Source organism: Diabrotica virgifera, chromosome 3 (genome assembly GCF_917563875.1).
Source record: "Diabrotica virgifera virgifera chromosome 3, PGI_DIABVI_V3a".
Lineage (NCBI taxonomy): Eukaryota > Metazoa > Arthropoda > Insecta > Coleoptera > Chrysomelidae > Diabrotica > Diabrotica virgifera.
Window position 1 is genome coordinate 2,259,080 of NC_065445.1, and position 17,054 is coordinate 2,276,133.

The following is a 17,054-nucleotide window of genomic DNA, read 5'->3' on the forward strand; positions in this document are numbered from 1 at the left end:
GAACCGACTATATGAAATGTTGTTTGGAATAAAAAAATTATGGTCTGATATGTGCATCCTTCTAATGGAAAAAAAATATTTGAAAATTTTTCTCAAATTATGGATACCAACAACATTTTCATTTATAACTCTTTGATTTTTAATTTGACGAAGAAAAGTTATTCTTCGTAAAAAGCTCTTCATGGTCTAAGATTTATGATGCAACCATCATATATCAAATTTTATTAATTTTATACGAGGTATATATAAAATATGAATTTCGATCAAGAGTAAAGTATCTTTATAGTTCGAAATATTTAAATTAGAATGATATAATTGCACATAAACATAATTTTTAATTCTAAACAACTTTTTATAATAGCAATTTTCCATATTATGAATTAAAATACGCAAATAAACAAAGTTTTCGTTGTGATAATGCTCGCATTTTCAGCTTGTTTAATCTGGATTTACCTTGAGTGGCTCTCGATTTCTTTTGATGATCATTATTAGCCATTTCTGAACCTCGTTTTTCGTAGCATCTTTAGTGATGGCACAAAAAAGTTTTGGGCCTACAAATGTTTCTCTCCAGCCTTGTTTTGCCAAAAGATCTGTTCGTTAATTATTATGCACACCTTTACGACCTGCCACCCATATTAAAAATACTTTGTTATCTTTTGCCAGGTTGCTGAGGAGATATGTGCAGTTCCTCACCAGTTTTGCTTTGATGTTGATGAGTGGGTTCTTTACTGCCAGAATAGCTGCTTGGCTATCTGTGTAAATGTTTATTCTCTTTGCTTTCGGGTTTCCATCTGTGATTTCATTAATGCAGGCCACCAAAACAAAAACTTCAGCCTGGAACACAGTTTTAAATTGAGCCTAGGTTGTAAGATTTATTATAATTACATGTTTGTCCAAAGATTCTTGATCCAGTACGGCCAGTACCATGGGCAGCTTTAGATCCATCAGTGAACCATATTAAGTCAACTCAACGAACATATTTTGAAATCAATTTATTGAACAATTTTAATTTTTTTTTAAATTATTTTTATTAAAATTTTTTACAAATATTGTATAAAAATATGTTTGCAGTTTTATATTGAGACATTTCATCCTTAAGTATTAACTAGAAACCTTATAATATAATACAAATAATTTATAATAAATAATTTCTTAAGAGGGTAGGCGCAAAATCTTGGTCCAATGCTATATAACTGCATTCATTTTTTTATAATCCGGAGAAAACTAATGAGTATTTTTGAAAAATGGAAACGCAGAATGAAATACTACATTATTACCGAGGGCCGAAAGTCCCTGAAAACTTCTATAATGTTTATTTTAATAAGTTACAGGGGTGAAAAAAAAAAGAAAATTTCATGTGATTTTTAATTTCAAATATTTCATTCAAAAGAAACTTTTTGTTTATTCTAAGGGACTTTCGGCCCTCGGTAATAATGTAATCTTTCAGCCTGGGTTTAAAATTTTCAAAAATATTTATTAGTTTTCTCAGGATTCGAAAAATAATGAATGCATTTAGATAGCATTGGACCAAGATTTTGCGCCTGTTAATATCCTGGTTGAACTGGTTATTGACCAGATATTAAACATAAATAGACTGACATTGGGAAGCCACGGATTTTTGGATATGAAGAAATATAAATACAAACAAGTACAGAATAAGAAGTAATACCTATTACATATTATGATTAGAGTATTCCTTCATAAACTGTCGCGTTGATCAATATTGTGTGTTTACAAAAAATACGTCCCTTTCCATTCTCAAATATTTCACACTTCCTTTACCACATTTCTTTCTGTCTTTCTAGTGAAATTATTTTGGCAACAAAACGTTTTTAGGATATTTATGAAATATTTTGTTGGCGAATTTCTTGAAGATCATCGCTATGTTATCTTCGAGTACAGGCTTGATTTCATTTGCGATTTTCTTCCAGTTGTCATTAAGAAACATGTTCATTGCTTCACCTAAAACGATAAAAAATAATGTAGTTACTAAATGAAATAAAAGAATTAAACAAGAGGTTTTTTTTTTGAAAAATCAATTACAAAATGCATCCCTTTTTCAGAAATTTCTTTGACTTTGACAACTTACAATGACTTTTCCAGAAAATTCACTCCTAATCGCCACTCCTTTCTATTGTGGCAGTCTTATTCTCGTAAATTTCTTTCCCACATCGCCTTGGAGATGCCCTTTATCCATGTGGTTGCTGATCTGCCTCGTTTTTGATTTTCTGTAGGGGTCCATTCTAACACTTTTTGGGGATTCTTTTTTTCTCCATTCGTCCTACGTACCTGTACCATATACTAGCTGTTTTTTTTTTCGATGTCATCTATGATCTTTCTACTCCCTTTTGTTTTCTTATGTGTTCTAGTCTAGATCTTGCCCCCATCCATCCTCTCAGTGGCTAGTAATTTACTGGCCATAATTAATAATAATACTTCTGGGTTAATTGACAGACGTTATCTCCATAGGTTAATAGTGGTTTTAATATTGTGTTGTAAATTCGTTTTTTATTCTCTGTTCTTATCTTTTTTTTGTCACAGTGCCGAATTCAGGACTCATATCACCTGTCTTTCCTTTGCTATTCTTTCTTTAATATTTTCTTCGTTTCGTCCCGTACTCGTTAGTTTTATTCCCAAATACATACACATATCCATTTGCTGCTTGCAATTTTCTCCTATTCTAAATTCAGGTTCTCCGTTTTTTCCTTTTCTACGCATAGATATTTGTGCTCTTTTGGTATTTATATCCAGACTCCATTTTATATATTCCTCTATTAGTTTCCTTGCCATATATTCAAGATCTTCCTTGTCTTGTGCAATTACAATTTGGTCATCTGCACATAATATAACGTGTAGAATATTGTATCTCTTATCAGTAGTCCTATTTCATTGCACTTCTTCCACTGTTTCATGGCTTCATCGATATATATTGAATACTACTTACTAGCGATACACAGTATCCTTGCTTACTCCTTTTGTGGCCAGAAAACCTTTTGACATTCTTTTTCCAATTTTAATTTTGGATGTCGAGTTTCTATATAATTTTTTCAACTCCTCTAAGATAGATACACTAATGCTGGTTTTTCTAGTACCTACTCCCCATAGTCTATTGATGGGTACCGTGTAAAAATTGACATTCATCGTTTTTCCCTCTGACCCTTTATATGCTAACAGTGAGCCTAGAACACCACAGCAAAGATCAGTTTCAACGGATCAACTTCTAAGGAGATCAATGTAAACAAAGACGAAAGACGTGAAACCAGGTGACTCTAACTCTCTGACACTATTTAACCTGAAAACATAATATATAAATGGTCAAAATACTTACCTAAATCTTTATCTCCATTAAATAAGTCGTCGAAATGAATTTCCGCCTCTCCAATATCAAAGTTGATGTCAAAATCCTTGACATTATAGTACACATTGTTATTTTTTTCGATTTTCTCAGCACGAATCGTAATACTGGCGTCGATATTTGCTATAAAATGTTGTGTATTAATAAAAACAAACGAGACATTAATTTATTTGTGAAAATTCATGTTTAATATAGGTACCTATTAATAAAAAAATATGAAGAAAATTTTTTTTAAGAAACCCTTTTTTTAGTTACGAGTGACTAAAATTAAAAATATAAAAAAATCAAACCAAAAAACAAAAAATAAAAAAAATTGAAAAAATCTAACACGTCAAAGAAAAGCGTGGCGCGTCTACATCGAATAAACGGTTTTCGCTCCACGCTTTTCTTTAACGAATGTGTTAGATTTTTTCAATTTTCTTTTATTTTTTTTTTGCTTTTTAATTGATTTTTTTATATTTTTAATTTTAGTCATTGGTAACTATATAAAGAAAAGCGTTTCTTAAAAAAAATTTATATTTTTTTATTTTTTACTTTTTAGTCTTACACTTTTCAAACATTAAAATACATCGTCATGTTTATTAAAATACAGTAGAACCCCGCAAATCCGAACTTTCGGCAAATCCGAACCAACAGAAAGTGAAAAAATTTTTAAAAATTCAAAATAAAAATTTAAAAACATGCTTATTATATGTAAAGAGAACCAGAAAATTTAACAATGTAAAATTAATAGGAATTTGGACATGTGAAATTTATTAAAAATAAATACGTACTTTATATACTTTACTTTATATACTTTATACGTAGTACATACTTATAAAAACTTAAACACAATCAATAAAGGAATGTGCATAATACACATTTCCCATGGTATAGGTACTATGAACGAAAACATTGAAAAAGATAAGAAACATCAGAAACATAGTGTAATCAATATCCAGATTACAAATTAAATGAATCATTTACATGGCCGAATTCCCATGTCCGGTGACGAAACAAAACTACTAGCGTTAGCGATTTAATATTTCAGTGATCTATTTCATAAATCTAAATATTTTTAAGCTTTAGAATATTGGAGGCATAAACGTGCGGATAAAGTTTCATAAAGGGATCGGTGGCAGTCCAAATCTTTTAAAAATCATCTTCGTTAGCTTCTTAGGCTAACTTTCGAATAATCCGAACTTTCCAGAATCCGAACAGACTGTCCCCCCAATTAGTTCGGATTTGCGGGGTTCTACTGTATGTATAAAACATATGATGTACTAACATGAAAAGTAGTCAGAATCGGCAAACAATTTGAAACTTTACTGTTTATTTATGAAGCATAACGTAAACAATTAACGTAAACAGTGAAATGATGTAGGTATAGTTCATATAATTAGCTACAATCTGTAAAAGTTTCAAGTTTCTTCATTGTAAACAACAAGAGAATTTAAGCATTTTCTGTTAAAATCGTTTTTTATTTAAACAATTATTAATAAACATTAAAAAATGTTTTTATTGACTATTCGTGTATTGTTTCCGCGAATACATGTCTGCAAATTTTCAGTCATTTCCATTGAAGAAAAGGCAGTCAAATTAATAAAGATTTGACCCAAACAATTGAGCTAAAGAAAAGCGTTTAATTAATACGCCAAAACGAATTCTAATGTAGCACAAAACGTCTCTACCGGTGGTTTTTCTAAGACTACGATAAAAACACGAATTTTTTGAATTCAAGTTTTGGTTGAACTTTTATTTGGTATCGTATTGAAATTTGACACGAATAAGCGCCGATTTTTATATAAATAAATATATGAGCGTTCATAATTTGAAACTTTATTGTTTATTTATGAAGCATAACGTAAAAAGTGAAATTATGTATAGTTCATATCATTAGCTACAATCCGTAAAAGTTTCAAGTTTTTACATTGTAAAAAACAAGAGAATTTAAACATTTTCCATTAAAATTGTTTTTTTATTTAAACAATTAATAAAAATAAAAAAAATATTAACTATTCGTGTATTGTTCCCGCGAATGCATATGTCTGCAAAGTTTCATCCATTTGCATTGACATAAAGGCAGTCAAATTAACGTCTAAAGATTTGACGCAAACTATTGAACCAAAGAAAAGCGTTTAATAAAAATACAACAAAATAGTGTGTAAAGATATCCTTCGGTTCGGCATTTAACAGCTCGTCAGAAGACAACCGCACGCGTTCCAATAACAGCGCAACCCCACGTGCCACCTCTCCGACCGACGGAACCAAGGAGTGATGGCTACCGAGAGAGTACGTAAGAAGAGAAAGAAGAATCTGAATCATTAAATCAGTTCCACTCAGTGTACTGAACTGGGAAGGAACTCAAACGACAGTTATGCAATGGAGTGAGTTGGAACTCTGCCGTGGTAAAGGTACTTTGGACTGAACAGATGCTTTGCCGGAACTGCCCATACAGCACAGGTCATCTTTAAGATATCTTATTTACAACCAAATATGGTCTTAATGTCTTAGGTCTCAATTAAGACTTTTAAAAGATATCTTTAAAACGCCAAATTTAAGATATCTTTAAAACGCCAAATTTAAGATATCTTTTAAACATCATATTTAAGACATTTTTTCTTAAAAATAGGTTATGTTATAATTACGAATTTAAAAGTTAGGTTAGGTTAGTAAAACATTTAAGACAAGAGCTGGTAGCAAAAAGACAAACTCCAAACAAAAGCTTTTTCACATCAGTGACTTCAGTAGTATTTCCCATAGGTATGGTTTTATTTGAGTGATATTTAGAAGACTACAGATTTTAATAATGCAGTAAGTTTAGATTTAGATTGTTATATTATTAAAGTAAAAAGTTAACTTTGTTATCAAGAGTAAATGCATGTCTCCTAATTCAACAGCTTACCTTAACAATATGCTCTTAAAAATATATTTTTTAGGTAGGTATCGGAGCTTGTTAAAGTAGGAGGATCAAAAGCCTATGATTTTGTATAAAGAGTTGGAAAATTAATTATTAGCAATGAGCAAGCTTTAAGTACAGTTGGCTGGGACAAAAAGGCAAACAAAAGTTTTGTGATACCAGAATTGCAAATCTGATAATTGGTAAAGCTTATTCTACATGTACATGTAAAATTTTAATAGCAATAAACGTATTTTTAGAACCTAATTATTTTTATTAAAAGTTCGTTTAAAATATTTCATAAAAAATTAAAAAGAAAGCTATCCTAAACACCTTAATAATATACAAAAAAAGACATCTTTAAGATGTAAGGATTTGTAACATCCGTACATCTTTAAGACGTCGTAAAGATATCTTTCCGGAAATACCAGACATCTTTAAGACGTCTAAAACATCTTTAGTGAGCTATCTTTTAGATTTCTTTAAGATGTCTTTGTGTTATCTGGGTGTAACCTCCGCCGTGAGCAGTAGTTACCATCTCCGATCCTGAGCTGATGAATTGGTAGCTTTTTGTCGATGTTTGATTGAGATTACGCTGGAATGAAGTGTGATGGGCTATGAGTCTGTGTATGTAATTATGTAGATATGTTGATTCCGTGTAACGTGATTGCTGTTGTATTGTAACAAATCCTGGTAGCCATGGATTATTTTACGAAATGGACCGAGGCGTATGCGTTACCAAATCAAGAAGCTGCTACCGTGGAAGAGGTACTTGTTAAAGCTTTCTTCAGCCGATTTGGTGTTCCCTTGTAGATCCACTCCGACCAAGGGAGAAACTTTGAGTCAGCCCTTTTTCCAAACGTTTTATATTTTAAATATGTACCTATATGTATAACAACTAATGTTATAACAGGTGTGTGGAAATAATAATACATAAAAACACTTACTATAATTCGAAGAGCTTTTTCCTGAGCCAGCGATCGGCATCATCAAAATTTTTCCTTCCATGTTGTAGTTGCAGACTACTCTAAGACGTGGTATGAATAATCTGACTCTCATTTTGTCCTTCTCTAAGTCCACTCTAAAAACAATTTGATTTTGTAACTGATGAAACATGATATTTTTGTCACTGATAAAACTTTTGCATATTTGTTCTGTTGTCTGTTGCATCGACCATAGAAACTACAGAGACATTCGAACAATAGCGAGACTCTATTGGGGTCAAGCAATTAAAGTGAAAGTAGGATCTACATTGAACAATAAAATTAAGATCAAGAAAAGGGTACGACAGGGCTGTATCTTGTCTCTTATTCTCTTTTAATATACAGGGTGTTTGGTAAAGAATGGGCCATAGCTTCACCTTAGATTCCTGAGGTTAAAATAGGTCGATTTAAGCTAACTTACCTTAGCACAAAAGTTGATAATAACCGAAATATATTGATAGTAACCTATATAGTTGATAATAACATAATAACCTACTACCAGAGGCGTACGACGGGGGAACGTGAATGGTTGACCCTTCCCAAATTCTACGCCACAGGCGGAATTGCTATTTTAGTGCAATTTTTTCATTCTCCAATACTTTCTATGTAAAAAATATACTCTTCATTAGTAACGATAAAGCCATTAGTTTTCGAGATATTTGCAGCTAAAAACGAGGGAACATAATACATTAATCAAAATAAGTGTGCCTTTTTATTTTTAACTTCAAATATCTCGAAAACTAATGATTTTATCGTTACGAGTGAAGAGTATATTATTTGCATAGAAACTATTGGAAAATCTAAAAAAAAGAATGTATGTGTACTTTGTACGCACGTAAGAAGTTATACTTCTATTATATGATTTAAACGAAATTAATATACCTTTTATTTATATTTTGTTTAAATATTAAACTAATTTATACTTACTACTTCTCAAACATTTTTATTAGAACAGTGCCAAAAATTAAAATAATAAAAGAATAAAACACACACAAACACATTAAACAAGCCACAAATGATGTCTGAACATTAATTGTCGAAAAATTTTTTAACTAAATACGTATTTTCTGAAAATACAATTATATAATAAATATACTTACAATCATAAAATGTATTTAAAAAAAACAAAAAAGAAAGTTTCTATTGGGACTCGAACCAGCGCTGATAAGAGCGGTTGGTATTGGAATTCATTCGCCTTCTCCGCTTAGCCACGGACACTATGTGTCATTATTTACGAAGATCGACTAACTAAACGGATTAAACTTGTGATATTTTGATATTTTGAAAATTGATCAAATTACATATTTTAATTTTGAATTGAAATGATTTAGAATTGAAAAAATACAACAAAACATAGAGTAAAAAAATAATATATTAGGTGAATATTGATAGAAATTTTGATGGTAATCAAATTATATAAATAAAAGTATTACATACTATGTATTTTGGCAGATCAAATAGGTAGGTTTATACCCATGATACATTAACAATTATTACGTACCTGTTGCTTTTAAAAACTATTTAAAAGTCACTACAATATTATAAACTTTTTTGTTTCTGTCCTCACAACAATAAAACTAATATATTATACATTTGTTTACCTTTACCTTTACCTCCAAACCACAGCTGCCATATCGGATAATTTTTGACATGTCAATTGAACATCCAATCAGAACAAAGTTAAAATGCGCATGCGCCGGGCTGATAGGTTTTAACATATAAAATAATCACCCTCTATCGCCGGTAAAGAAGTATAACTTCAAAAAAATGTGTGTGTACTTTGTACGCACGTAAGAAGTTATACTTCTATTATAATATAATCTAACTTCATATTATGATTTTCAACGAAATCAATGTACCTATCTACTTTAAACAGTTTTTTTGTATTGTTTTTAAATATTAAACTAATTTTAGAAAGAACAAAAAGAATACCAAAAATAAAAAAAGGATATGACTTTGTCTGGATTCGAACAGGGGACCTCTCGATCCCTAGACGAATGCTCTACCGATCAGCTACCACCGTTTTTGTATTCAGTCGATCATTTCTCGGACATAATTACAATCACGGTGACAGATACATTAATTGAAAATAAACAATTTCAATAATACTTATTAGGAGGAAGACAAATCCACAGACATAAAAATTATAATAAATATATATACTAAAAACACTAATAATGTATTCTTTTCACGCACAACTTATTTACGCTACATAACTTAAAATATGTAGCGACTAATACCATACTGTCGGTGTGCGCATGCGCCAGGGAATGTAAAAATTCACCCTCGTGCCTAAAGAAGTATAACTTCAATAAAAGTTTTAACTTTGACACCCTGTATTTCGCTTATTATCAACTTTTGTACTAAGGTAAGTTAGCTTAAATCGACCTATTTTAACCTCAGGAATCTAAGGTTAAGCTATGGCCCATTCTTTACCAAACACCCTCTATACTCGGAAGAATTATTTAAGACAGCGCTATAGAAAAGCACGAAGGCGTAAAGATAAATGGAGAGATAATTAATAACATAAGTTATGCCGATTATTGCAAACTCTTCTCTGTCTTCAGCTGTTCAAAATTTAGCCCTGCCCATTGTCGGATGTTTCTGAGCCACGATAGTATTTTCCCTCCTCTTCCCTGATGAGTAAAATACAAAAAACAAGTGCTCAATACGGGCTCAAACTAAACAGCACAAAAACCAAATGGATATGCTAGTAAACAAAACCCAACAACGAGCAAGACAACTGATATTAGATAATCAAAGAATTGAATACGTTCTCTACTGATGATAACCATTTAATATGATGTGATATGGTGTACATATTAAGAATGCTGAAATAAACTGTATAATATAAAATAGATAAAAAAGATCAATGTAGGTTTTGTTTATATTTGATTCAGAGTTGGACCACCATCTCCATATAGCTATTTCACCATCCTTATGCCTCATCGGTGAAGCTCAGAAGTCTCAACTCTGAAGGAAATACAAACAATTCTGCCAATTTAAGGCAAACCATCGCAATGCAATGAACCCACCTCTGAGACGCAATTCAGCGACATCTCTCGTATTACGAGGAAAACAACGAAAAGCCCCAGAGGCAAAGTTTACTACCTTTTAAACAATTAGAATAATTGAAATAAAAATATAATAAACAATATTTTAAATCCAAGACTTTTCGTTAATAAACTGCTTTCTGGCTGCATCCCATATCTCCGGATTTTACAATATATAATCACAAGAGACGACGAAAGTAGGAGAAAGCAAATAGAGAACGCTTAGGCCACGCATTTACCTTCCCTTCGTCAAGGAAAAGGACCGAAAGACAGTTTCTAAATACTCAAACTGAGTAAAAATGAAAAAGATAAAAAAGATCAAGGCAGGTTTTGTTTATATTTGATTCAGAGTTATTGTATTGATTCAGAGTATTTGTATAATATAAAGTTAAATGACCTTACTTACTTAATATCCTTAATGATAAATTTAGAAGGTCCATACACTTCAATGTCTTTATAGACAGATTTGAGAGCAACAGGTCCAGATCCTTGCTCAATAATTACCTCCGGTATGTGTAGGGGCTCAACGCTAGGTATGTCTAGATCAGGTATTCCTTTAATTAGCAGTGGTTTGAGTTCCTCCACTGATTTTTGTATGCACTTTCCTAAGTTCGGTGTAGACTGAGGACATATTTTAAAATACGATGCTGGAATCAATAACATTTATAGGTATATAAAATGAGACGGTGCATATATTTAAGGTGATTCAGTAGCGATCAACAGGTAGCAAAAACGCGTAGCAAAAAAAAAAAAAGATTTCGGCTGTAATTTTGAATATTTTTTCGAGATATTTGGCACACGTATTCGTAATATAATAAAGAATGGCGGTACAGAGCCCAATTTGAAAAATATATTAATATGTGGAAATTACTCTGTAATTAAATACAATATTAAAAAAAACGAGCCTGTACCGCCATTAAGAAGAACAAAAAAATACACTTTCTTCAAATAAACTTTTTTATCCGATGCCTAGATTTTGTGTCATTTTGGAACTACTAAAATTTTTAATTTCATTAGTAGTTCCAAAATGACACAAAATTTTGGAACTACTAATGAAATAAAAAATTTTAGTAGTTCCAAAATGACACAAAATCTAGGCATGGGATAAAAAAGTTTATTTGAAGAAAGTGTATTTTTTTGTTCTTCTTAATGGCGGTACAGGCTCGTTTTTTTAATATTGTATTTAATTACAGGGTAATTTCCACACATTAATATATTTTTCAAATTGGGCTCTGTACCCCCATTCTTTATTATATTACCAATACGTGTGCCAAATATCTCGAAAAAATATTCAAAATTATAGCCGCAATCTTGGAACGCGTTTTCGCTACCTGTTGATCGCTATTGTTTCCTCTTAAAGGATATTTGTACTATACAGAAATTTAGAGAAAAGTGAAAAATGTGTTGAATATAACATACCAATTTATAACTTGTATATCGATTTCAAACAGGCGTTTGATGGAGTAGATAGACAAAAGACGTTAAAGCAAATATCTATGTTAGGGATACCCAATAAGTTAGTTAAACTTATACGAATGACTTTGGAGGGTTCCAAAGCCATGGTGAGAATACTTATATGACAAGGATTTGATATTGAAAATGGAGTTAGGCAAGGTGATGCCTTATCACCAAAATTGGATATGAACGGCTGTATTAATACACGATATATGCGGATGATGTTGCCATAATAAGCCGCAACAAAAGGGTATTAAGCGAAAAAGGTATAGAGCTGAAACGGGAATAATAAGTTGTGACGTTTGGTCTAATGAAATTAAAACAAAATATATGGAGTGCACAAAATAGAATCAAAATGAGAATCTGAAGGTAGACAACCATACCTACGAATATGCCTCCACTTTTCCCTAACCTAGGCTCAATAATAAATAAGTGACAACAACTATGTATACCAGTCAAGAAATACAAACAGGGCCGTGCCGTGCTATGATGCGGTGAGGCAGTCGCATCAGGCGGCATCACAAGGGGGGCGGCATAATCAGTAAAATCAAAATACAAATTGAGCCATTCAATAATTAAAAATACATATTGGAAGTGACAGCCGAAAATATTCAACCGGTGAAGGTTTAACTGACCTTATTTTTACAAATTTGGAAAATTTTGATTTAAGACTGCGCAGAGGACAATGATAACAGGGTCAATATGAGAGGAACAAGAAAGGGTGTGCAAAACAGAATACTTGAAAAATATCCGAGAGCGTTTTACGTGCCATGTGCATGTCACTCTTTAAGCTTAGTCATAAATGACGCAGCGTCTGCTTTTACAGAAACAACATTTTGTATTATACAAGAACTGTTCACTTTTTTTCTGGTTCTACAAAGCGTTGGGAAGTTCTGAAAAAATATGTTTCACAACTAACTCTAAAACCGTCGAAAGATTCAGAAACGAAAATCGATGAGAATTAGTAAAAAGTATTAAAAATTATAATGTATTTGCCCGATTTGCCGTGTGGGTAGTTCTTTGGCATGATATTTTATTTCATATAAATTCAGTCTCAAAGATGTTGCAACTATAAATTTGTCAGATTGTGTACAAATATTGTCAGAAACTCTAGAAAAGAATGAAAAGTTACAGACATTCTGGCTATGACCAAATGAAAATTACTGCTAATGAAATTGCAGAAAATCTTGATACCTGTAAATTCCGAATTTCCAGCTGAAAATTAAATTTGAGTCAGGAGAAAAAAGGGTAAATTTGAGTATGAAAAATCTGTGTATCAGCTCTCAACAGAGGAAGATAAATTTAAAATAATTTTTTTCATCTATAGGTATTTTACACATTGCCATTAATTATTTGATTGATCGATCTTCGCTTCTAGAAACTCATAATAAAACTTTTAAATTTTTATATATTTTCAAATTGAGGGAAATAGATGACAAAATACTAGAAAAATATTGTATAAATCTTCATTCAATATTTTCAGTAGGACTTTTCATTCACAGGTATTTGTTTCGAGGTTCTGTCATGTGTCACATAATATTAATATATCTACGTCATACGTTATTGATATATACCAATGATACAAACCAAAGACGTATGGCGTAGATATATTAATATTACATATGTGACACATGACAGAAGCTCGAAACAAATGACAGTCGATGAAAAGCCCTATAGAAAGAGAATCGGATATAGAGGCAAATTATCTTTTAGAACTGCATGGTAGGTCCCAAATGATACCATACTCCATGAAACCTTTAGATGTTTTGAACAATTTGTGCCAAAATAACCTAATTTCTTTATACCTAAATGTAGTTATATCACTAAGAATTTTATTATTACTCTTTGTCTCGGTAGTTAGTGTGGAACGGAGTTTTTCAAAATTAAAATGATTAAATACTATTTACGAAGCTGCATAAGACAAACAATACTAAAAAATTAGCACTCATTTCTATTTCAATAGAGTCCTCACTAGCACTACTTTAAACTAAACCAATCTGATTGACGAATTTGCCAAAATTAAAGTCAGACGGGTAAAATTCTAATTTTTGTAAATGTTAATTAAAGTCAATACCTACATATTTCATTTAATTTAAAGTACCTATGTTTTGTTTTTAACATAAAATTTTACGTTCATTTTGTGTAATTTCATTTAATAAAAATAAAATTTAAATTTCAATAGTATTTAGGGGGCGGCATTTCGAAGACTTGCATCATATTGAAAAGATATACCGCACGGTTCTGAATACAAGCACGGATTCTTAGCGGTAATAAGTGCTTTTATGCATACAAAGACTTTATGAAAAGTAAGTTACTAAATCGTGAGTCTAAGCTTAGAATCTACAAAATAGTAATTAGACCAGTGGTCACATATGGATGTGAAACGTGGACCCTCACAACCACTGATGAAAATTAGCTGAGAATATTTGAGCGCAAAATACTAAGGAAGATATTTGGTCCAACCCACTGCAGCGATGGTTCGTGGAGAATTAAAATAAACTACGAGTTGGATGAACTAATGCTGAGCGCAAATATTGTTAGATTTGTAAAGTCACAAAGACTAAACTGGCTTGGTCACTTAGAAAGAATGCCAGATAATTGAGCTGTAAAAGTAGTCTAGAGATGGAAGCTGCAAGGAAATAAAATAAGAAGAAGGTCCCGTAAAAGATGGATAAACAACGTAGAGGGAGATCTTAAAATCATGGACATCAGGCGTGGCGAAGGAAAGTATCCGACAGGGCATAATGGAAGAACATTGTTAAGCAGGCCAAGACTCACAAAGGGTTGTAGCGCCACTGGAAGAAGAAGATTTGTAATATTAAAATTATGAAATATGTTTCTTCACATAAATAAAAGAAACCTAACAGAAAGTAGACATGGATCTAACGGGATTATCAAAAATGAAATAGACTATTTTCTCTCAAACAACAAAAGAATATAATAAAGACGTCACAACAATAAAAAAAACTGCCAACTAGACAACGCAAAGAAAACAAGAACTAAAGAGAAGACAAAACTAGCAACGAAACTAAACAACTAATGAAGGAAAAAAGACAATTACTAGCGCAAAGCAGATGCCACGCTCAAGAATACGTATAACTAAATAAAACAATTAGAAAAGAACTAAAATTTGATATCAAAAAATGGAACGAGAACCTAATATAGCAAGGTAGCATATAGCAAGGTAATATAGCAATAGGTATAGCAAGATAGAAAACACAGAGGCTTAAAATGTCCAATAGTGGGTGATGATGAAGTCGTAAAGAGCATCAATAAAGGAAGAGGACACAGAATAGGGAACAATGAGATTAAAATTCTCTGTTATGCATGTTTTGTCTGGCTGACATGTGTCTGTGTGTTATATATCTTCTTCTTTTATCTTCTTAACATAATATTAGATACGCTGCAGACGATTCTAAGACTAGTTCACAGATTTAATACAAAGGCAAAAGAATTTAACAATGCAGTAACAATTTTACTACACAAGAAAGGGGACAAGGTGCACCTAGAAAACTATAGACCAATACCAATCAGCTTGTTGAACCGCATCTGTAAAATGTTTAGCCGAAAAATTTTGACAAGACTAGAAAAAAAGTTGGATTTCTACCAGCCCCGATAATAAGCTGGATTCCGCTCAAAATTCGGAACAAACGATCACCTACAAACGGTAAAAACCTTAATAGAAAAATCGATAAAATATAGCAGATCACTGGTACTTATCTTCGTAGACTTTCACAAAGCCTTCAACACTGTGGAATTAGACAGCGTTATAACTGCTCTGAGCAATAGTATAATAGACTACCGGTTAAAAAATTAGTGAAACATTGTACCAAAATGCCACAATGCGTGTAAAACTACATGGTACCACCAGAGAAATTCATATCAAGCGAGGTGTGAGACGGCGATACTCTCTCACCTAAATTATTTATATCTAACGGTTATCAAATATCGAATACGCCTTTAAAATGCTAAAGTGGGAAAATAGAGGAATAAACATAGGTGGGGAAATACTCAATCATCTGCGTTTTGCCGACGATATATAGTACTTATTACCGAAGATCTGGGTGAAGCACAAACAATGCTACAAGAATTAGAAAAAGTATCTTCAAGAATAGGTCTAAAAATGAACATCAGTAAGACCAAATTTATGACAAATTTAGTTCCCAGCGAACACCTAATCATCCAAAATCGAGTGGTAGAATTGAGAGAAAAGTGCATATATCTCGGTCATGAAATCAGAATAAACAAGGATAAGCTGACCAGTGAATTTCAACGACGAATAGGTAACACTTGCTTGGGCGGCGTATGGTTCACTAAGAGATATCTTTAAGAGCAACATCCCCATATCTATGAAACGGAAGACATTTGACCAATGCGTTCTTCCTATTATGACATACGGAGTACGGAGCAGAAACTCTCACCAACGAATTTTGCTTATAAACGTGACCATCTGTTTCATATAAAAGTTTCTTCTAACTTGCTATAAATATTCTATGCTCTCACGCTCAAAAAAACAACAGCACTAAAAATGCGAGTGGCACAAAGGCGCATGGAAAGATCGATTCTCGGAGTAACAAAAAAGACAAAATAAGGAACCAAGACCTAAGCAAAACAACAGGTATCACGTTGTCACTGATGTCGAACCTATAACCAAGCTGAAATGGAATTGGGCAGGTCACATAGCGCGACTGAAAGACTCAAGATGGACTAGAAAATTAATTGACTGACACCCAAGAGAACCCAAACGCAGCACCAACACGCTGGATAGACGAATAAACGAATTAGACGAATATCCAAGAAATGGCAAGAAGACGCACAGAGCCGTGGATATTGGCGAAAAATGGGAGAGACCTATGTCCAGCAGTGGATAGAAGAGGTTGCATGATGACGATGATGAAAAGAATTTAACATGACGATTTCATTTCAGAAAACTAGAACAATAGTAACCAGTAAAGAACCAATAAGATGTAAATTGTAAGTTGATGCAGTTAGCATTGAACAATAATAATTAATGGAAATAAAGAAAACTAGAGAAAAATAAAGTTTTTTGTTATAAACCGAAATAAATGCAAATAAAAATCTACTTACGTAACTTTGGAGGACCTATCACCGCAGGTTCAATCTGATACACAAAATGCAATATCAAGCAAAAATATATTTTGTAGATCATATTATTAATATCTTATTAATTTCGACAAAAACCAACACAGAGAACTGTTTGTAAGTTAATTATTATTGTTGGTTTGGTATTTATTAATAAGCAAATATTGTTTGTTTTTAATTTCAAAAACGTTTCAAGTTCACAACGAACTTGGCACGTAATTATTAAT

The 17,054-nt window shown here is 32.1% G+C and overlaps 1 protein-coding gene and 1 long non-coding RNA gene across 2 annotated transcripts; one reads left to right on the forward strand and one right to left on the reverse strand.

The window, feature by feature from the left end:
• Positions 1-1,023: 1,023 nt before the first annotated feature.
• On the reverse strand, positions 1,024-16,955 carry LOC114324403 (protein takeout-like). The gene is made up of 5 exons (XM_028272235.2): positions 16,813-16,955; positions 10,676-10,916; positions 7,181-7,314; positions 3,329-3,478; positions 1,024-1,962 (listed from the first exon to the last, which is right to left on the reverse strand). The coding sequence occupies exons 1-5, from the start codon at positions 16,892-16,894 to the stop codon at positions 1,811-1,813; spliced, it is 759 nt and encodes a 252-aa protein (XP_028128036.2). The 5' UTR covers positions 16,895-16,955; the 3' UTR covers positions 1,024-1,810.
• On the forward strand, positions 5,785-6,495 carry LOC126881760 (uncharacterized). Its single transcript, XR_007696978.1, has 2 exons — positions 5,785-6,148; positions 6,274-6,495. It is a non-coding gene; the product is annotated as an uncharacterized LOC126881760 (long non-coding RNA).
• Positions 16,956-17,054: the final 99 nt, after the last annotated feature.